The sequence below is a fragment of the Manis javanica genome, chromosome 4 (genome assembly GCF_040802235.1).
Source record: "Manis javanica isolate MJ-LG chromosome 4, MJ_LKY, whole genome shotgun sequence".
NCBI lineage: Eukaryota > Metazoa > Chordata > Mammalia > Pholidota > Manidae > Manis > Manis javanica.
The window spans coordinates 30,751,024-30,772,597 of record NC_133159.1 but is presented as its reverse complement, the minus strand read 5'-3'; the positions used below and the strand labels follow the sequence as shown (position 1 = coordinate 30,772,597).

At 38.0% G+C, this 21,574-nt stretch overlaps 1 protein-coding gene and 1 long non-coding RNA gene across 3 annotated transcripts in view; one reads left to right on the top strand and one right to left on the bottom strand.

Annotated features, from left to right (window-relative positions):
* Positions 1 to 757: 757 nt before the first annotated feature.
* On the bottom strand, positions 758 to 13,267 carry LOC140848875 (uncharacterized). The gene is made up of 3 exons (XR_012130131.1): positions 13,131 to 13,267; positions 1,538 to 1,577; positions 758 to 1,074 (listed from the first exon to the last, which is right to left on the bottom strand). It is a non-coding gene; the product is annotated as an uncharacterized lncRNA (long non-coding RNA).
* Positions 13,234 to 21,574, top strand: part of PPT1 (palmitoyl-protein thioesterase 1) — a 22,687-nt gene continuing 14,346 nt past the window's right edge. For both annotated transcript variants that reach the window (XM_017641598.3, XM_037021247.2), the window contains exons 1-5: positions 13,234 to 13,394; positions 18,851 to 18,960; positions 19,184 to 19,311; positions 19,639 to 19,709; positions 20,225 to 20,327. In XM_017641598.3, coding sequence (XP_017497087.1) covers positions 13,268 to 13,394; positions 18,851 to 18,960; positions 19,184 to 19,311; positions 19,639 to 19,709; positions 20,225 to 20,327 — 539 coding nt within the window. In that variant the 5' untranslated portion in view covers positions 13,234 to 13,267. The remainder of the gene's footprint in view (positions 13,395 to 18,850; positions 18,961 to 19,183; positions 19,312 to 19,638; positions 19,710 to 20,224; positions 20,328 to 21,574) is intronic.

Genomic DNA, 21,574 nt, shown 5'->3' with positions numbered 1-21,574 from the left:
AGGAATTGAGAACTTGCAAAGCCTGAATTTCAATGTAACTTCAGAGTACTGGAAGTTAATAAGGTACATATCCTTTCCCTGAATAGAGAAAGGATCACATAATAGAGATATAAGACCAGACAAAGTGAAAAAAGCTTGGGAAAAAAGAAAAGAGCCAAAAGATACAGATACATGGAAGTCTCCCTTTTGAGTTACAAAGTTTTAATGACATAGCAATAATTTCCATCACTTAGAGTCCAGTTACATTACTCAGTTTTAGTGTTAATATTTATAGAATTATAATATGGTAAATGTTGGGTTTTGGTTTTAATTTTTAGTCATTTAGTATACAAATTTTGTATTTAGTCACAAAATAAGATAAATGTTATAAATACTTACAATAATTAAAGATTTAGAGGCAGAGAAGTGGAAAGGAAAATTTGTTAATATGTTTTCCTGAGGAGAGATACAGTTGAAAAGTGGTAAACCAATAATTATTCTGATTAAAGAAATCGTGATAAATCAGGATATAGCAACAGCAGAAATTATTAACAGAATTGCCTCTAGGAAGTGAGACTTAATAAGAAATGGGAGGAAGTGAGACTTTATCTTTTATGCTCTTTTTAAAATTTAAACATTGTATGTGTCTATATATGGTGTTAACCTTAAAAACAAAAAGTTAGTTATTTTGCCAACAATAGTGGATTTTTTAGGAATAGCAGAGAATTGTAATTCAGGACATGCAAACTGCGGCAAAAACATAGACAAGTCCAACAAAGAAAGGAGACGAATTTTATTTTATGGAGAAGAAGGACGAAGTTGGGGGAGGTTGTTTTGAATAAAAAAGAAAAGCAAGAGTTCATTCAGGGAGATGATGGTTTCTCATTGGCTGAGTTGCAGGGGTATCAATTTCTTGTAGGAGATGCAATGTATATAGCTTTCTCTTTTGGCGCCTGTAATTGGTGATTCCTTCATGCTGAGGATTCTTCTGTTGGGGTCCGTAACTGACAATTCTTCCTATAATTGACATGAAGTGGTATGGCTCCCCCTTCCAGCCTCCGGACTCCACTTCAGTGAGGTTTTCCTTTATTAATTCTCACATGATAAAAAAAAAAATTCAAAAGCTTTAAAATTGTCTCAACTTTATAAAATATATATATAATAATATTATTTTCCATTGGGTAAGAAGATAAAAGCATTTTCTCAAAAGTTTTCAATGTAGATGGCACATCTAATATAACTTTTTCTTTTTCAAAATCATTTTTGTAGCTCCCAATAGTTAACAAACCAAGAAATCTTGAGTATTACTTTTATCCATTGCTGCCACCAGGTAATGATATGGCCCAAATGAAGGATAGAGGTTGTTTCTCAGTCCAAGAGTATAATACTGTATGTGGTCACTTGACAAAATCTCCATTCACTTTTTTGAAAAGCTAGTATATATCTAGATCTTGATTACTAATTAAGCATTTTTTAAACAGCAAGCAGCTTTATTAAAAAATTTCAATCTGTAAAAAAACGTTTTTGTCATGTGTGCAAAAGGAAAACCAAAACTTACGAGCATTCAGATACTTCTGTGTGTTCCCATTGTTCTTTCTCTATTCAGGGAAAGGATACGTATATGATTAACTTCCAGTACTCTGAAGTTACATTGAAATTCAGGCTTTGCAAGTTCTCAATTCCTATTATAATATTAATAAGCTTCAGGGGTACTTACTAAAATAACAACCTGGAATTGACTTAAATTGAGAGAACTTCACTTGTCTCTCACTAAATGGTTCCTCTTAAAACCAGATCCAGAGGAAGTAAGAACTCTGTTGGTACATCTCTAGCTGGATACTTTTGACTATTTGATTTAAAAATGCTAGGATTGGTGGGTGAACTCTGAAGAAGTCAATGGAAGAGACAGACCAGAGGTTGAGCTTTGTGGGATGTGCTACACTTGTCTTGGTAGAATACGGATGGCAAGCCCACTCAAGATGGTAAAAATAATGTGGGAAAAAGAGCAGAAACAGGGATTTTCAGGGAACACCTCTTACAGATAGGTGCTGTTAATGCGGGAGTAAAGGGAGATAGATTTAGAAAGATAGTTTGGGTTTTTATTTTGAATACAAAAGCTTCAACTGTATCCTGAAGACTAGGGAGAAGTGTTGACGACTTGTTTCTCATTTTGTTTTGTTTTAATAAGAAACAACTATTGTTTTTATAAAAATAATACATTTTCATTGTAAAGAATTTAAGCAATGAGAAAAAAAGGAAAAGAAAACTAATCTATATTTAGATGTATTTTAAACTCCTAAATCCCATCTAAAAAAATTAACATTTGATTAACATCATTCTAAATATCTTTTCATTTTTTTATACAAGTAGGAATGATAAGTGGTATACAGCTAGATCCACTTTTTAAAAGATATATTTACTTTTTAAATGGTATCATACCATATTAAAATTTTTTAAAGTTTAATTCAAGCTAACTTGAAATTAACAGAATAAAAAGAACCTGAAAGAAAAGTTAGATATCAAATAAGGGTTTATTCACTACAAGAGCTGTTATTTCTCAAAATACTGACTTAAGGTTAGGAAAATCAATTTTGATATCATGTTGCTTTGTTTTGTTTTTTCAAAAAAGATGTTTTAAATTAGAATCAGCTCACCCTGCTGTGGAAGATCAAGACATCAGCACACTCACACTATCTTCCACAGCCCCTTCCCACAGAGGCCAATATTTCTTAGTCATATTATTTTACATTGTTATTTTATATAACAAGTATATGCTCTAAAACAAAAATTCACACAAATGTTTAGTATTAATTCTATATTTAGATGGAATCAATAATCATCACATATCCTTTACCAAGACTTCTTAATTTTGTCCTATTTCTTAATTGGCTGAATTTCACTTTCAAGTACTTTTCTTTCCTATGAATTTTTTTATATTTGTGGGAATCTCTCTACTACCTTTATTTTTTAGGCTGGGTATATTTATCTTGGCTGGGTATAGTATCTCTGGATCACATTTTTGTCCTTTCAGAACTGCAGACAGTCCTCCACTGTCTTCTGTGTCCAGATGTTGCTGTTGATAAATCTGAGAACAGCCTGATTCTTTTCTTGTAGATGATTTGCTTTTTCTTTCTGGATGCCTGAATTTCAATAAATTAATTAAAATATGTCTCAGGATTGAGTTTTTTTATCAAAATACCTTGTTTTGACTTTTTCAAGCTACAACTACTAATTAATTAATCATATTAGAAGAAAATTCTCTTTTAACATTTTTGAATGCTTCTTCTATCCCACTTAACAAGTTTTCATCTCCAGGGACACTAATAACCTCTGTCTTCCAAATCTATTAGCTTCTCTCTGTTTTATTTACTTTGGCTTTATAGTGATTGCTTCAAGCCTGTTTTCCACATCAATAATTTCAGTTAGAGCCATGATTATTCTATTCCTTGTTGTTTTTTTTTCATTGAACATTTTTTTAATATTGTTAACATATAATTACTTGATTATGGTTACTAGACTCCCCCTATTATCAAGTCCCCCCTACACACCCCATTACATTCACTGTCCATCAGCATAGTAAGATGCTATAGAATCATTACTTGTCTTCTCTGTATATACTGCATTCCCCATGTCCCCACCCCCCTACATTATGGATGCTAATCGTAATGTCTCATTTTCCCCATTATCCCTCCCTTCCTACCCATCCTCCCCAGTCCCTTTCCCTTTGGTAACTGTTAGTCCATTCTTGGGCTCTGTGAGTCTTCTGCTGTTTTGTTCCTTCAGTTTTTTCTTTGTTCTTATACTCCACATATGAGTGAAATCATTTGGTACTTGTCTTTCTATGCCTGGCTTATTTCACTGAGCATAATACCCTCTAGCTCCATCCATGTTGTTGCAAATGGTAGGATTTGTTTTCTTCTTATGGCTGAATAATATTCCATTGTGTATATGTACCACATCTTCTTTATCTGTTCATCTACTGATGGACACTTAGGCTGCTTCCATTTCTTGGCTATTGTAAATAGTGCTGCGATAAACATAGGGGTGCATATGTCTTTTTCAAACTGGGCTGCTGCATTCTTAGGTTAAATTCCTAAGGGTGGAATTCCTGGGTCAAATGGTATTTCTATTTTTAGTTTTTTGAGGAACCTCCACACTGCTTTCCACAATGATTGAACTAGTTTACATTCCCACGAGCAGTGTAGGAGGGTTCCCCTTTCTCCACAACCTCGCCAACATTTGTTGTTGTTTGTCTTTTGGATGCTGGCCATCTTAACTGGTGTGAGGTGATATCTCATTGTGGTTTTAATTTGCATTTCTCTGATGACTAGTAATGTGGAGCATCTTTTCATGTGTCTGTTGGCCATCTGAATTTCTTCTTTGGAGAAGTGTCTGTTCAGATCCTGTGCCCACTTTTTTATTGGATTATTTGCTTTTTGTCTGTTGAGGTGTGTGAGCTTTTTATATATTTTGGATGTCAACCCTTTATCAGATATGTCATTTATGAATATATTCTCCGATACTGTAGGATGTCTTTTTGTTCTACTGATGGTATCCTTTGCTGTACAGAAGTTTTTTAGTTTGATGTAGTCCCACTTGTTCATTTTTGCTTTTGTTTCCTTTGCCCAGGGAGATATGTTCTTGAAGAAGTTGCTCATATTTATGTCCAAGAGATTTGTGCCTATATTTTTTTCTAAGAGTTTTATGGTTTCATGACTTACATTCAGGTCTTTGATCCATTTTGAGTTTAGGGGTTAGACAATAATTCAGTTTCATTCTCTTACATGTAGCTGTACAGTTTTGCAAACACCAGCTGTTGAAGAGGCTCTCATTTCCCCACTGTATATCCATGGCTCCTTTATCATATATTGACCATATATACTTGGGTTTATATGTGGACTCTCTAGTCTGTTCCACTGGTCTATGGGTCTCTTCTTGTGCCAGTACCAAATTGTCTTGATTACTGTGGCTTTGTAGTAGACCTTGAAGTTGAGAAGTGAGATCCCCGCTGCTTTATTCTTCCTTCTCAGGATTGCTTTGGCTATTCAGGGTCTTTTGTGGTTCCATATAAATTTTAGAACTATTTGCTCTAGTTCATTGAATGCTGTAGGTATTCTGATAGGGATTGCATTAAATATGTAGATTGCTTTTGGCAGGATGGCCATTTTGACAATATTAATTCTTCCTAGCCAAGAGCATGGGATGAATTTCCATTTATTAGTGTCCTCTTTAATTTCTTTTAAGAGTGTCCCGTAATTTTCAGGGTATAGGTCTTTCACTTTCTTGGTTAGGTTTATTCCTAGGTATTTTATTCTTTCTGATGCAATTATGAATGGTTTTCCTGATTATCTCCTTCTGTTAGTTCATCATTAGTGTATAGGGATGCCACAGATTTCTGTGTATTAATTTTGTATCCCGCAACTTTGCTGAATTCAGGTATTAGATCTAGTAGTTTTGGAGTGGATTCTTTAGGGTTTTTTATGTACAATATCATGTCATCTGCAAACAGTGACAGTTTGACTTCTTCCTTGCCAATCTGGATACCTTTTATTTCTTTTTGTTGTTTGATTGTTGTGGCTAGGACCTCCATAACTATGTTGAATAAAAGTGGGGAGAGTGGGCATCCTTGTCTTGTTCCCGATCTTAAAGGAAAAGCTTTCAGGTTCTCATTAAGTATAATGTTGGCTGTGGGTTTGTCATATATGGCCTTTATTATGTTGAGGTATTGCCCTTTATACACATTTTGTTGAGAGCTTTTATCATGAATGGATGTTGAATTTTGTCAAATGCTTTTTCAGCATCTATGGAGATGATCATGTGGTTTTTGTCCTTCTTTTTGTTGATGCGGTGGATGATGTTGATGGATTTTCGAATGTTGTACCATCCTTGTATCCCTAGGATGAATCCCACTTGATCATGATGTATGATCTTTTTAATGTATTTTTTAATTCGGTTTGCTAATATTTTGTTGAGTATTTTTGCATTTATGTTCGTCAGGGATATTGGTCTGTAATTTTCTTTTTTGGTGGTGTCTTTGCCTGGTTTTGGTACTAGGGTAATGTTGGCCTCGTAGAATGAGTTTGGGAGTATTCCCTCCTCTTCTACGTTTTGTAAAACTTTAAGGAGGATGGGTATTAGGTCTTCAATAAATGTTTGATAAAATTCAGCAGTGAAACCATCTGGTCCAGGCATTTTGTTCTTAGGTAGTTTTTTGATTACCAATTCAATTTCTTTACTGGTAATCAGTCTATTCAGATTTTCTGTTTCTTCCTGGGTCAGCTTTGGAAGGTTGTATTTTTCTAGAAAGTTGTCCGTTTCTTCTAGGTTGTCCAGTTTATTACCATATAATTTTTCATAGTATTCTCTCATAATTCTTTGTATTTCTGTGGTGTCCGTGGTGATTTTTCCTTTCCCATTTCTGATTCTGTTTATGTGTGCAGACTCTCTTTTTTCTTGATTAGTCTGGCTAGGGGGTTATCTATTTTGTTTGTTTTCTCAAAGAACCACCTCCTGCTTTCATTGATTCTATTGCTTTATTCTTCTTAATTTTATTTATTTCTGCTTTAATCTTTATTATGTCCCTCCTTCTATTGACTTTGGCCCTCATTTGTTCTTCCTTTTCTAGTTTCATTAATTGTGAGTTTAGACTGTTCATTTGGGATTGTTCTTCTTTCCTGAGGGACACCTCTATTGCAATATATTTCCCTCTTAGCACTGCCTTCGCTGCATCCCACAGATTTTGATGTTGAATTATTGTTGTCATTTCTCTCCATATATTGCTTGATCTCTGTTTTTATTTGGTCATTGATCCATTGATTATTTAGGAGAATGTTATTAAGCCTCCATGTGTTCGTGGGCTTTTTCATTTTGTGTAAATTATTTCTAGTTTCATACATTTGTGATCTGAGAAGCTGGTTGGTACAATTTCAATCTTTTTGAATTTACTGAGGCTCTTTTTGTGGCCTAGTATATGATCTATTCTTGAAAATGTTCCATGTGCAGTTGAGAAGAATGTGTGTCCTGTTGATTTTGGATGGAGTGTTCTGTAGATGTCCATTAGGTCCATCTGTTCTAATATGTTGTTCAGTGCCTCTGTCTCCTTACTTATTTTCTGTCTGGTTGATCTGTCCTTCAGAGTTACTGGATGCTGAAGTCTCCTAGAATGAATGTATTGCATTCTATTTCCCCCTTTAATTCTGTATTTGTTTCATATATGTAGGTGATACTGTGTTGGGTGCATAGATATTTATAATAGTTATGTCCTCTTGTTGGACTGACCCTTTTATCATTATGTAATGTCCTTCTTTTGTCTCTTGTTACTTTCTTTGTTTTGAAATCTATTTTGTCTGATACAAGTACTGCAACTCCTGCTTCTTCTCCCTATTAGCTGCATGAAATATCTTTTTCCATCCCTTTACTTTCAGTCTGTGTATGTCTTTGGGTTTGAAGTGAATCTGTTGTAGGCAGTATATAGATGGTTCTTGTTTTTTAATCCATTCAGTGACTCTATGTCTTTTGATTGATGGATTCAGACCATTTACATTTAGGGTGGTTATTGACAGGTATGTACTTATTGCCATTGCAGGCTTTAGATTCCTGGTTACCAAAGGTTCAAGGGTAATTCCCTTACTATCTAACAGTCTAATTTAACTCACTTCATACTATTATAAACACAGCCTAAAGATTCTTCTTTTTTTTCCCTCCTTTTTCTTCCTCCTCCATTCTTTGTATATTATGAATCATATTCTGTGCCCTTTGTCTATCCCTTGGGTGACATCTATTTAGCCTTAGGAATACTTACATCTATAGGAGTCCCTCCAAAATGCACTGTAGAGGTGGTTTGTGGGAGGTAAATTCTCTCAACTTTTTCTTATCTGAATATTTTTTAATCCCTCCTTCAAATATAAATGAAAACTTTGCCGAGTATAGTATTCTTGGTTCAAGGCCCTTCTACTTCATTGCATTAAATACATCATGCCACTCCCTTATGGCCTGTAAGGTTTCTGTTGAGAAGTCTGAGGATAACCTGATGGGTTTTCCTTTGTATGTGATCTTTTTTCTCTCTCTAGTTGTTTTTAAAAGTCTGTCTTTATCCTTGATCTTTGCCATTTTAATTTTATATGTCTTGATGTTGTCTTCTTTGGGTCCCTTGTGTTGGGAGATCTGTGCACCTCCATGGCCTGAGAGACTATCTCCTTCCCCAGATTGGGGAAGTTTTCAGTAATGACCTCCTCAATGACACTTTCTATCCCTTTTTCTCTCTCTTCTTCATCTGGCATCCCTATAATATGAATATTGTTCCATTTGGATTGGTCACACAGTTCTCTCAATATTCTTTCATTCTTAGAGATTCTTTTTTCTTTTTGTGCCTCAGCTTCTTTGTATTCTTCTTCTCTAATTTCTATTCCATTTACTGTCTCTTCTACTACACCTAACCTGCTTTTAAATCCCTCCATTGTATGTTTCATTTCAGATATGGAATCTCTTAATGACTGAATCTTCTACTTAAATTCATTCCTGAGTTCTTGAATATTTTTCTGTACCTCCATAAGCATGCTTATGATTTTTATTTTAAACTCTCTTTCAGGCAGATTGGTAAGTTCAGTTTCCTTACAGGCCCTTTTCCTGGGGTTTGTGAGATTTGGGTCTGAACCATGTTCTTTTGACATTACATAATTCTGTGTGGTCTCCACTAGTGCCCAGAAGCTCCAGTCTCTGGAGCTGCTCAGCCCCTAGAGTGAGGCTGGGGATTGTGGAAGAGTGGAGCTGGTGCCTGGAGGGAGGAAAGATCTGTTTCCTGATTCCCATCTGCCATGTCTGTCTCAAGTGTCAGAGCCTGTGGGCCAAGCACACAGGTGTAAGCCTCTGTGCTTTGCTCTAGCTATTGCAGGCTGAGCCTCCTTCTGGCTGGCCTAATGACAGTGCAGTGATTGCTGGTTTGCGAACCAGTGCCGGCAGGACAGGAGGAAGGTGCAGCAGGCTGCATGTCACAGTGGTGGGCCTCAGAGCTGAGTAGGCAGCCAGGGGAATGGAGTGCCTGAAGCTCCTCAAAGTTCTCAACTAGCTGGGCAGAGCCTGCCCAGACAACCTTGTGCAGCTCTCCCCTCCCCCGCACAGCAAGCTCCCGTGCAAACCCCACTCCTTCAGCAGCCCTGTCGCTGCTAGTAAGTCTCTCAAACCACCTGCCTTTCCTTTGTCCCAGAGCGGCCGAGTGTGGATCCCGCCTCCACAAATGGCAGCAATCTGTCTCTCAAGCACTCCACCTGTCTGAGCTCCCCAACGTCCAGAGCACCACACAGTGTAGGTTTCTGCCCCCAAAGCAGACCTCCAGGGCTCCGTGTTCAGAAGTTCTAGGCCTCCACCCCCTCCCCCACTCCATTTATCTTCCTCCCACTGGTGAGCTGGGGTGGGGGAAGGGCTTGGGTCCTGTCTGATAAAGGCCTTCATACCTTACCCTGTGTTCATGAGGTCTGCTCTGTTTGTGAGGTCTGCATGAAGTCTGGTTCAGCCTTCTTTCTTGTTGCTGTTTTAGGGCTAGTAACAATTGACTATATTTTCATACTATTTGTGGTTTTGGGAGGAATTCTCCGACTCACCTCTCACGCCACCATCTTGAATCTCCCCATTGATACTCCTTGCTGTTTTGATATACTTATTAGTTCTATAATATTGTTTGGTCTTTGCTTTATTAGATGTGCAATTTCCCTATTCATTTATTTCAGTTGTTTTATTATCTAATTTTTTAGTTCTTAGTCCACTGAGCTCATTTTCTTTTTAGGTTATTCTATAACTCAAAGCACTTGAGAGGAATTTTTTCGGTTTCTCTACCTTCCTCCTGAACTCTTCCCCACTGTATCTGAAATTACTTTGGTTTTCCTAATGAACTGTAGTTTGAGGACTGTTATTTTATGCTGTATGCACTTTTTCTAAGATTTATAAGTTTAAATGAGGGGAGGGGGTAGAGTTCAGGGAGGTGTGCAGCTTTTCTTAGAATACCTAAGTTCTGCAATACCTTCTGAGGTTTTAAGTGTCTTCCCTGAAGTTTACTCTACTAGAGGTTGGTATATCCCATTCCATGGGAAAAAGCCTCAATCGTTAGAATCTCCCTCAATTCAGTATGCTTTCCTGGAGTCTTTACTGCTCCCCAAAGAGTCAGTCTATTCTTCACTTCTCTTCACCTTCTTTTCCCAGTAATCATTCTCACTTTTCCAGAGAAAAAAGATGAAATATAAGGAAAACACTTAATTTTCTTCTCTCTTGGAACATATGTGCATATGTGGACCTAACAGTATAAGTTTTGATGGAATGAAGGCAGGATCAGTAGCTTTGATATGCTCCAGACCAGAATCTTCTATTTCTCTGCTTTACTACTACTTGTTGACACTTAAGATATTGAGTGTTACTATTTGTTTGCTGTGGATGATATTTTAACCTTTTAAACTTTCCTAGGTACTGGTGGAAACAGTCTATGAGAAGGTCTATTCCATTATCTCAATCTAAAATTACTGTACATTCCATATACAGTAATTTTTACTATATATATATTTTTTCTGATTATAAAGGTTATGTATTTATACATATACCAAATCATTACATTGTACATCTTAAACTAATACAATATTGTATGCCCATTATATCTCAATAAAACTGAAAAAACCTGGGAAAAAATAAGTTATATATCCTTGCTGTAAAAATTTAAGCCATACACAAGTGTATAAAGTAAAATGTGAAAATTCCTTATGGCACAGCCCTCCAAAATATCACTCTTAATAGTTCCCTCATGTTTTTATGTATTTGTTTCTTGTCAATGCTTCAGCCTTTCAGTGAAATCACTAGAAATATGTAAATACATAGATTTTTTAAAAAGAGCATTAATAAGGCACATTTTGCACATCATAAAATTCATCCATTTCATGTGTACAATCCAATCATTTTTAGTTAATATAGCAAGGCAACCATCACCATAACATATATACTTTTTGCAAAAATACATAGTTACTTTCTAAATCCCTATTTAACCTACTCTCCCAATTCTAAAATGTACTTACTGATGCCCACAGCACACTAAACATGGCTAGGAGACCTTGTCTGAGAACTTTTGGGTAGTCCTGTTCCTGTCAGTTGAGCTGACTACCAAATGTAATTTGGATTTATTCTCCTCATTTATATCAGTGATACTTGCTATTGTTAATTTAATTAAATTTTTGAAAACTTAAGAAATATTAGTATAAAGAGATATTTTTAAGAAAATTAAGTCAAATGCTTTGGACAGGCTTGTTAAAGTCAAGTCGCTAAAAAAAATTATTAAATGATGTACAGCTGAGAAATGGGTGATTGGGAAAATTATACATATCTAGATTTTGCATTCATATTACTTCACAAGTGTCTTCTCCACTTTAAAGAAACATTTTAAAAAATCACAGATGATTTGTTAAAGGCAAGAAGCACAAATCACTCCCAAAAAACACTTCAATCAGAGGTCCTATAATCACAGGAAAACCCTGAGGCTACACCTCAAAAGATGGGTGAAGGAATTTATATTTATTAATCTTAATTTAAAAGAAATGCTTAAAATATGCAATAAACTTATTTTTCTTTAAAAATGTTTCAAAAACAAACATTTTTTATTGCAAATGCTTTATGATTCTCCATGTTACTTTTTCAAGTAACAACTAACCAGTCCCAAAGCATCAAATAAGAGGGCTTCAGGTGGGTGTGTAATTGGCTTTTTCTTCACAATATATTGAGCGCATTTTTTGTGTCATGATCTATAAATCAATCTTATATTTTATAAAACCTACTTCATAATATTCCATTGTATAGCACTACACCCTAATTTACTTAAACAAATTCTCCATTTAAACTATTACGATGTTCTTCTGAAAAAAAATTTTTGAGCAGGGAATTGAGAGGAAGAAAGTAGATTGAGATAATGAATCTGGCACCAGAGCATAAAAAGGATTAAAGAGTCAGGGGTGGAAAGGGGAGAAATGGTGGATAAGAAACTCCTGCAATAATCGAGCCCTGAGATTAGATCAGGAAGTGGCAGTGGCTTTTTCCATTATTCTTACTTATCCAACAAGTGCTCTCTCTTATCAGCCTAGAAATCCTTCCATTTCTAGAACGCACGGCATAATTTCCTTCTTTCTACCTTAACTCATACTGGTCCTTCCGCATATCATTTTTGCATTTTGAAATCCTATCTTTCCTTCAAGATCCGGAAAAAAGACCACACCCTGCCATGATTAGCCTCTGTTGGAAATCATCCTGAGATAGGTAGGAAAAAAACGGAGATCAGTCCAACCTCACATACCTAAGTTCCGACAAAATGCCTTGTGACTTTAACCACTGAGTCTGTAAGGCTCCAATACATCTTGCTTTTCACGCATGTTAGCCTATTGTTTTAACAAGTTTTATAGCCGCTATGTCCTACGTTTAGAGACCCCTTGGTCAGGTAATCAATGGACCAAGACAACTTGTGACATGAGCAATAAAGAAAATTTTGTGTCCAATAGTTGCGTTTTCCTCATCATAATACTGAATTTTCCACCCCCAGGCGGAGGTTTTATATGCTAATGATACATAAGATCACAGTTGCAACATACATGTACATATGTAACCTAACTGAGCCTGCGCTAATTGAAGCCCTCCCTACTCATGCTGGATAACCTAATAACTAATGGATAAACATTTTCATTCCCAATTGATAGGGGCCACCCCGGTTCATCTCAAGGCTGAATCTCTTGAGCAGCCCGCCTAGGTCTATCAAGGTGTTTCTGTTTCCTCACTTTTCTAATTAAGTGCACTGTTTACTTGCATACTCCTCAGTCTGGGTGTTAAATACTTTTAATACGCGAGGACAAGGACCTAGGACCCTGTTCTAGGGTCTGCCGCCAACAATCCCTCCCCTTGCTTTTCTAATAGAAAGCTGAGTCCTTCTTTCTTCCTTCCACAAAGCATTTTGCTTCCAAAGGCAGTACAGGGAAGTGGTTACCAGACATGAATTTGGACTCAGAAAATTCGCTACTTCTGTGACCTTGGCTCCTTTACCCAAATTCTCAGTGCCTCAGTGCTCTGCCCTGTAAAATGGGGAGAAGTGGACACAGCGTTGTTCAGAGGAGTAAATCAGTTAACAGGTGTAAAGCACTTACGACAGCGTCTGGGGTGTAGTCAGCGCTGAATAAACGCTGGCGGTCGTTTGGATTCACGTGGTGGGCGTGCGGAGCACCCGGTCCGCCCCAGCCGGCGCCACGCCGCGGCCGGAGCGCAGTCACATGACCGAGCCAAGATGGCGTCGCCCAACTGCTTGTGGCTCCTGGCCCTCACCTTCTTGCCGGGGTCCTGCGCTGAATGGGCACTGGAGCATCTCGACCCTCAGGCGAAGCCGCTGCCACTGGTGATCTGGCATGGGATGGGTGAGTGAGGGAGGGAGGGAGGGAGAAGACAGTCGAAAGGGTTCGGCTGCTCCTTGCCTCTCCCAGCTTGGGTTCGCGTATGCAAAGTGCAAGGGTTGGGGGCGAGGACCACGGTAATACGCCACCGGGGCGGCCGTTTTAGGATTTGGGGGCTGGTCTGCATTGGAAGGGGAGAAGTGGGAAGAGCTGTATTTTGGAGAGCGCTTGTAGAGGGCTGTGCACTGCGTTAGGGTTTTTAGTGCTGCTCTTGTTTAATTCTCACGGCATTGGCGTCATGGTGCAGTATCTGGCTCTTGGTAAGGCGAGGTAGTCTGTGGCTACATGACCCGGACATCCATCCTTTTATTTAGTCACACATTGAACATAGATTTGTTAGGCATCTATAGTTCATTTATACATTTAACACATTGAGCATTCGTTAGGTGAGGATACAGCAGTGAGCTAAAGAGACTAAATTCTTTGCTCTTTTGTAATTTACTTTCCAGTAGGAGAGACAGACTATAACTAACTAAATAAATAAATAAAACATATAATACATCAAAGAGTGACAAGTGAAATGGAGAAAAAACAGGGAGGTGAACAGAGACTGGAGGTGGGGGCTTGCAATTTTATAAAGCAAGGTCAGGAAAGGATTCACTCGAAGTGTGACATCTGAGCAAGGACCCGATGTGAATGAGGGAAGAGACAAGGTGGATATCTGGCGAAAGGAATAGCAAGTGCAAAGGTCCTGAGGCAAAAGTATGTCTTACATTAAGGAACAACGTTCTGGCCAGTGTGGCTGGAACTGAGTCAGCAAGGAGAAGAAAATAGAGGTTTAGGTTGAGGCCAGGGAGCCGATGTTGTACCTACTAAGGCTATTCTAGGGACTTTGGCTAGACTGAGATGGGATGCCCTTGGTGGGGGATGCAGAGGAAGGGTTGAGCAGAAGAGTCATGTGATCTGACATTTTAAAAGGACCACTGTAGTTGCTGTATTGAGAATAGATTGTAGGGGGTCATGGACATTTGCAGGGAGGCAAGTTAGGAAGCTATTATAATAATTTAAGCAAGAGATTGTGGCTTGAGACAGTATAGTTATAGGAGTGATGTTGAGACGTGCTCAAAGTTTCGATATATTCTGAAGGTGGAACCAATGGGATTTGCTAACAGATTAGATGTAGGAGGAGAAAGAGAGAATGATGTTGAGTCAAGGATGATGCCATGGGTTTGGTCTGGACAATTAGAAGGATGGAGTTGTCAGTTTACGAAAATAGGGAAGCCTATAGGGTAAGCATATTTGGGGTGGGGAGAAATCAAGAGCCTGTTTTTGGACTTAACTAAATTTGAGATGCTTGTTAGACATCCAGGAGATGTTGGAGAGGCATTTGGAGTGCAGAATCTGGCAGGCTGGAGATTTAAGTTGGGAGCATTCAGCATATGACTGGTGTTTAAAGCCATGAGACTGGGCAAGATCACCTAGGGAGGGAGTGAACACAGTGGAGGAAAGAGGCCTAAAAATTGAGCCCTGAGGCACTCTCAACATTGGGAGGTTGAGGAAATGAGGAGAAATTAACTAGGGAAGCAGTGATGGAACAACAGAGAGATGGAGGAAAGCCAGGAGAATGCAGTGTGCGCAAACCAAGTGAAAATGTTTCAAGAGGAGGGAGTAATCAACTTAACAGAATTTTGTTGACATTAAGATAAGGGCTGAGAATTGGTTATTGGATTTAGCAAAATGAAGATTGCTAATAACTATGACAAAAGCAATTTTGGGGAGTGGTAAGTGAGAGACTTATTCAAATGAGTTAAAGGGAGATTTTTCAGAGAGGAATTAGAGTTAGCAAATAGAGACAGTTCTTTCAAGTCTGTGTGCCAGGCCATGGGGCTACTACAGTGGAGAAAATGCAGGAAAATCCATTCCTTCCCAGAGCACAGTCTGTCCACACCACGTTGGAGGCAGTTAAGTAACTGACTGTTACAGTTCAGTGCAGTGAATGCTATTATGAAAGAAAATAGAAGATGCTCTAGGCCTTAGCTTTTTCTTCTTTTAAAAACAAATTCTTAAGCTTCCTCTCAGACTGAAAATGGCTGATGAAGTTCATAATGGAAAATGATCTCAGCCCACTTCTCCCCTCTGGCTAGTCACTTCACTTCCAGTTCTTCATTCTGGATCCTTGCAACAGAGAAAGAACAGGGTTGGCCCTAGGGTGAAGCAGGGTGAACCCGAGAGCACAGTGTAAGGCGGCACTCACTCTCTCATTTATACAGGTTTGAGGGTCAGCACCTGCACAAACCTGAGAGCAAGTGCCCCTTAGATTCTGTGTCCTAGGCTCTGCTCTGGTATTAGCCTAGTCCTGGCCCTGGAGAGAAACCAGTGCCTTTGAGTCTCTTAACCCCAAATGTTCTAGATGATAAGGAAGAGGAATGTGCACCTCTGCTTATTTTTCAGCTTTAAATTTGGTATCCCAATTATATTGTATGGGCTTTTGAATTTGTTATTACTGGATAAACAGAGCTAAGCAAAAAATGCTTTTTCCCCTTTTTTTTACTGAGACAAAATTCCTATACGATCAACCATAGGAAAGTATACAATTAAGTAGCATTTAGTGAATTCAGTGTTGGCCAGCCACCACTTCTCTCTAGTTTCAAAACTTTTCCATCATGCCAGGAAACACCCATACCAATTAAGTAATCTCTCCTCATTCCCCACTCCCATGACCCTCTGGAAATGTCCAGTCTGCTTTCTGTCTCGATTTTCCTATTCTGGGTATATCATACAAAAATGGAATCATACAATATGTTACCTTTTGTGTCTGGCTTATTTCACTTATACTATCCATTTTGTATCATGTGTCAGTACTTGTTTCCTTTCTATGGCTGAATAATATTCCATTATATGTACACACCACAATTTGTTTATCCATTCATACATTGATGGATATTTGGGTCATTCTGACCTTTTGGCTAGTATGAATAATTCTTCTTGTAAATATTCTTGCTGTGTGGACATATGTTCCCATTTCTCTTAGGTATATATCTAGAAGTGAAATTGCTGGGTTCTATGGTAATTGTAATGTTTAACTTTTTGAGGAACCCTCAAACTGTTTTCACAGTGGCTGCATCATATTACATTTCTACCAGCAATATACAAGAGTTCCTATTTCTCCATATCCTAACCAACACTTATCATTTGCTGTTTTTAAAATAATTATTTTTTATCAAAATCATTCTAGAATAAAATACCTAGGAATAAACCTAACCAAGGAAGTGAAAGACCTATACCCTGAAAATTACGGGACACTCTTAAAAGAAATTAAAGAGGACACTAATAAATGGAAACTCATCCCATGCTACTGGCTAGGAAGAATTAATATCGTCAAAATGGCCATCCTGCCCAAAGCAATATACAGATTCGATGCAATCCCTATCAAATTACCAACAGCATTCTTCAACGAACTGGAATAGTTCAAAAATTCATATGGAATCACCAAAGACCCTGAATAGCCAAAGCAATCCTGAGAAGGAGGAATAAAGTGGGGGGGATCTCACTCCCCAACTTCAAGCTCTACTACAAAGTCACAGTAATCAAGACAATTTGGTACTGGCACAAGAACAGAACCACAGACCAGTGGAACAGAATAGAGACTCCAAACATTAACCCAAACATATATGGTCAATTAATAATTCGATAAAGGACCCATGGACATACAATGGGGAAATGATAATCTCTTCAACAGATGGTGCTGGCAAAACTGGACAGCTATATGTAAGAGAATGAAACTGGATCACTGTCTAACCCCATACACAAAAATAAATTTGAAATGGATCAAAGACCTGAATGTAAGTCATGAAACCATAAAACTCTTAGAAAAAAACATAGGCAAAAATATCTTGGACATAAACATGAGCGACTTCTTCATGAATATCTCCCCGGGCAAGGAAAACAAAAGCAAAAATGAACAAGTGGGACTTTATCAAGCTGAAAACCTTCTGTACAGCAAAGGACACCATCAACAGAACAAAAAGGTATCCTACAATATGGGAGAATATATTCACAAATATATCAGACATCTGATAAAGGGTTGACATCCAAAATATATAAAGAGCTCACACACCTCAACAAACAAAAAGCAAATAATCCAATTAAAAAATGGGCAGAGGAGCTGAACAGACACTTCTCCAAAGAAGAAATTCAGATGGTCAACAGACACATGAAAAGATGCTCCACATTGCTAGTCATCAGGGAAATGCAAATTAAAACCACAATGAGATATCATCTCACACCAGTAAGGATCGCCACCATCAAAAAGACAAACAACAACAAATGTTGGCGAGGTTGTGGAGAAAGGGGAACCCTCCTACACTGCTGGTGGGAATGTAAATTAGTTCAACCATTGTGGAAAGCAGTATGGAGTTTCCTCAAAATGCTCAAAATAGACTTACCATTTGACCCAGGAATTCCACTTCTAGGAATTTACCCTAAGAATACAGCAGCCCAGTTTGAAAAAGACAGATGCACCCCTATATTTATCGCAGCACTATTTACAATAGCCAAGAAATGGAAGCAACCTAAGTGTCCATCAGTAGATGAACAGATAAAGAAGATGTGGTACATATACACAATGGAATATTATTCAGCCATAAGAAGAAAGCAAATCCTACCATTTGCAGCAACATGGATGCAGCTAGAGGGTACTATGCTCAGTGAAATAAGCCAGGTGGAGAAGGACAAGTACCAAATAATTTCACTCATATGTGGAGTATAAGAACAAAGAAAAAACTGAAGGAACAAAACAGGAGCAGAATCACAGAACCCAAGAATGGACTAACAGTTACCAAAGGGAAAGGGACTGGGAAGGATGGGTGGGAAGGGAGGGATGAGGGGGGGAAAGAAAGGGGGCATTACGATTAGCATGTATAATGTGGGGAGAGGCACGGGGAGGGCTAGGCTACACAGAGAAAACAAGTAGTGATTCTGCAGCTTCTTACTATGCTGATGGACAGTGACTGTAATGGGGTTGGTGGAGGAGACTTGGTGAAGGGGGTAGCCTAGTAAACATAATGTTCTTCATATAATTGTAGATTAATGATACCAAAATAAAAAATAATAATAATAAAAATCATTCTAGTAGTTGTGAAGTGGTATCTCATTGTGGTTTTAATTTACATCTCCTTAATGACCCATGATGTTGAACATCTTTTCATATGCTTTTGGCCACTTGTATATCTTCTTTGGAGATGTGTCTGTTCAAGTCCTTTCCCCACTTTTTAATTACGTTATCTTCTTGTTGAGTTGTAAGAGTTCTTTGTGTATGTTGGATATTAAACCCTTAGCAGATAGATGTTTTGCAAATATTTTGTCCCATTTTCTATGTTGTCTTTTCACATTCTTGATAATACCCTTTGAAGCACTGAAGTTTTTAAAAAATAAATAATGTTGTTTTGATTCATGAGTTCCCATTATTGTCTGTTATTTAGGAGACAGCTGTTGTAATCCCTTAAGCATGGGGGCTGTGAAGAAAATGGTGGGGAAGAAAATACCTGGAATTTACATCTTATCTTTGGAAATTGGGAAGGACCAGGCAGAGGTAAGGCTCTGCACAGCTCTGTTCCTTTGAAGGTTTGCTGACTGATTTTGTAGGATGTACTATTAAAATGCTTTACTTTGTATTTTTAGTAGCAAATCATACAGTGGTACTTTAACTTTTGAGTGATTTATGCAAGGGTACCAGCCTAAACGAGTTTGTGTAGAGAAGATGCCAGTGGTTGTCTTCACACCATCCTTTTACTTCTCTGTGGCACTTCTTTTAGGATGTGGAGAACAGCTTCTTCTTGAATGTCAATTCCCAAGTAACAACAGTCTGTCAGATTCTCGCTAAGGATCCTAAACTGCAGCAGGGCTACAATGCTATGGGATTTTCCCAGGGAGGCCAGTTTCTGTAAGTCCTTTTCTGTTACATTGGACCACTTACATGGAATTGATACTTTTTCTTTTATTCAGATAGGTCCACTCCTCAAATTCTCTTAAAATCTTCACCTAGCTTGGCTGGGAAACTATTCTAAAATGTTCCCATGTGAGAAGTTTTATGGAGTTTTATTTTCTATAGATGAATAAAGATTTGTGTTTGGCCATATCAGAAGAAAATCCTAAAACTCTGTGGCTTGGGGAAACCACGGAGGATTAAGTAGCTTAATCTGGGAAGTTGATTATGGATAATACATTTATATCTGACAGTTGGAGCTGATGATCCTTTTTTAACCCCCAGGAGGGCAGTGGCTCAGAGATGCCCATCACCTCCCATGATCAATCTGATCTCAATTGGGGGACAGCATCAAGGTAATTTTGGCCTCTTTACCTCCTTTTTCCTCTGCTCTAATTCACCTGACTGCTTGATTTGTAAAAATTCTAGCAGCGCCACTTATATAAAAAGTCAGCCAATCTCACAAAACCCTGTTTTTCCAGCTTATAACAAACTAGCCAGCATTGATGAAGAAATAGGAAGAGACTTAGGATTCCAGATGCCTGGAACACAGATGAATCTTTAGGTTGCCATCAATCTTTATCCAATTTAATTGACATGATTTCCTGGAGGTGAAATGGTTGCAGCCACATAGCAGGTAGTGAAGCAGTAAAAGAAGTACATACTCCAGGGAGGAGCAGGTGCAAAGAGTGTGGGAGCACCAGAAAGAAACTGGTTATAGTATTAATTCTCAATATGGTATTTTCTTGAGGAATAAATGAATGAGCTGAGGGTGTAGCTCTGGTTTGTTTTTGGTTCTCACAGTGTCCTGCACATAGGTGTTGAATACAAGATTATTGAAGGAATACATATTTGTCTTCCACTACTGTAGGTATTTTTGGACTCCCTCGGTGCCCAGGGGAGAGCTCTCACATCTGTGACTTGATCAGAAAAACACTGAATGCTGGAGCTTACGCCAAAGCTGTTCAAGAACAGTACGTATGGTTAGGTGGAAATAGAACTGTCACTGTGTGGAAATATGCTGATTTTCATGCTAACAGTGATTCTAGGAATAGTTGCTAGTGATCTTCAAATGAGATAGTTTTTGTAAATTTCTCTGTGCTGTCTGCTCAATTTTGTTATAAACCTAAAGCTGTTCTAATATTAATTTTAAAAAGCTAGGGTATTTTTCTATGTAGGAAGAATGTAATTATGTCAGAATAAATTTCCATATTTAAGAAACAATCTTTAGAGAGTAGCACACCCAAAGAATTACTGTTAATATTTAGAGGACAGATTCTTTATGTTGTCAATAGCAAGGGGCTAGCCTTCACCTCACTGTCCCCACCTACTCAAGTGTGTTTGGGCATTTAAAATACAGAGAATCACTTTTGGAGTGTGTTCTTGTTTACTTGTTTCCAAATGGAAATTATACATCAGAACCCCTGGGAAATTCATTAAAAACGGATCCCAGGAATCCGTCTTTAGAAATTCTGATTCAGTAGATCTGGAAGTATTCTAGGTGATCATTGAGATGTGGGATCAACTTGTGTGGTTATGGTATCTATCCTGTGGGTTTTCCAAATATATCATCCTGTCTAGTAACAACTCTTCAATACAATACTTTCTTGAAGTCATTTTCCAAGATACAGCCTTATAAATGACTCACAAATAGAAATAACTCCTCTGCCTCTCTTTTCCTTTCCTGCCTTTTGGCTGCATGTATAGTATAGTCCCATAGCTCTCTTGGGTTTGTACCACCTGATGATCAGTGAAGGAAACTAAGATACTCCTTATCTCCACCTCCTTCCCCCTCGGGCAACCTGAACTACTGCTGGTTTGACTAGTCCCAGCTTGTTTATTTTTACCTTACATATTCTCTGTTCCCATGGATATGTATGTCATCTTTATACTTTATTATTCTTTATTCTTCTAACTCTTGCCCATATAGCTCGGAAAATTCATCCTTTTTTTTTTTTCTGTTGTGAATCAAACAGTCCTTGGCAATCAGAATTACCAGTAACTATAAATGAGCGGTTGGTTGCGGGAGCGGGGACTCTTAAGTACTGATTAAAAGTGGTAAATTGATGTGCTTAACTTCACTTCCTCCTTAAACTTTAATAAACCCATAGCAAAAGAATAAGAAGTAATAAACCCACTGGGCAAAGAGAATGTGGAGAGGTGATAAGAGATAATAAAAGACATATTTTTGAAAGACAGCAGGTGAATGAGTGATAACTAT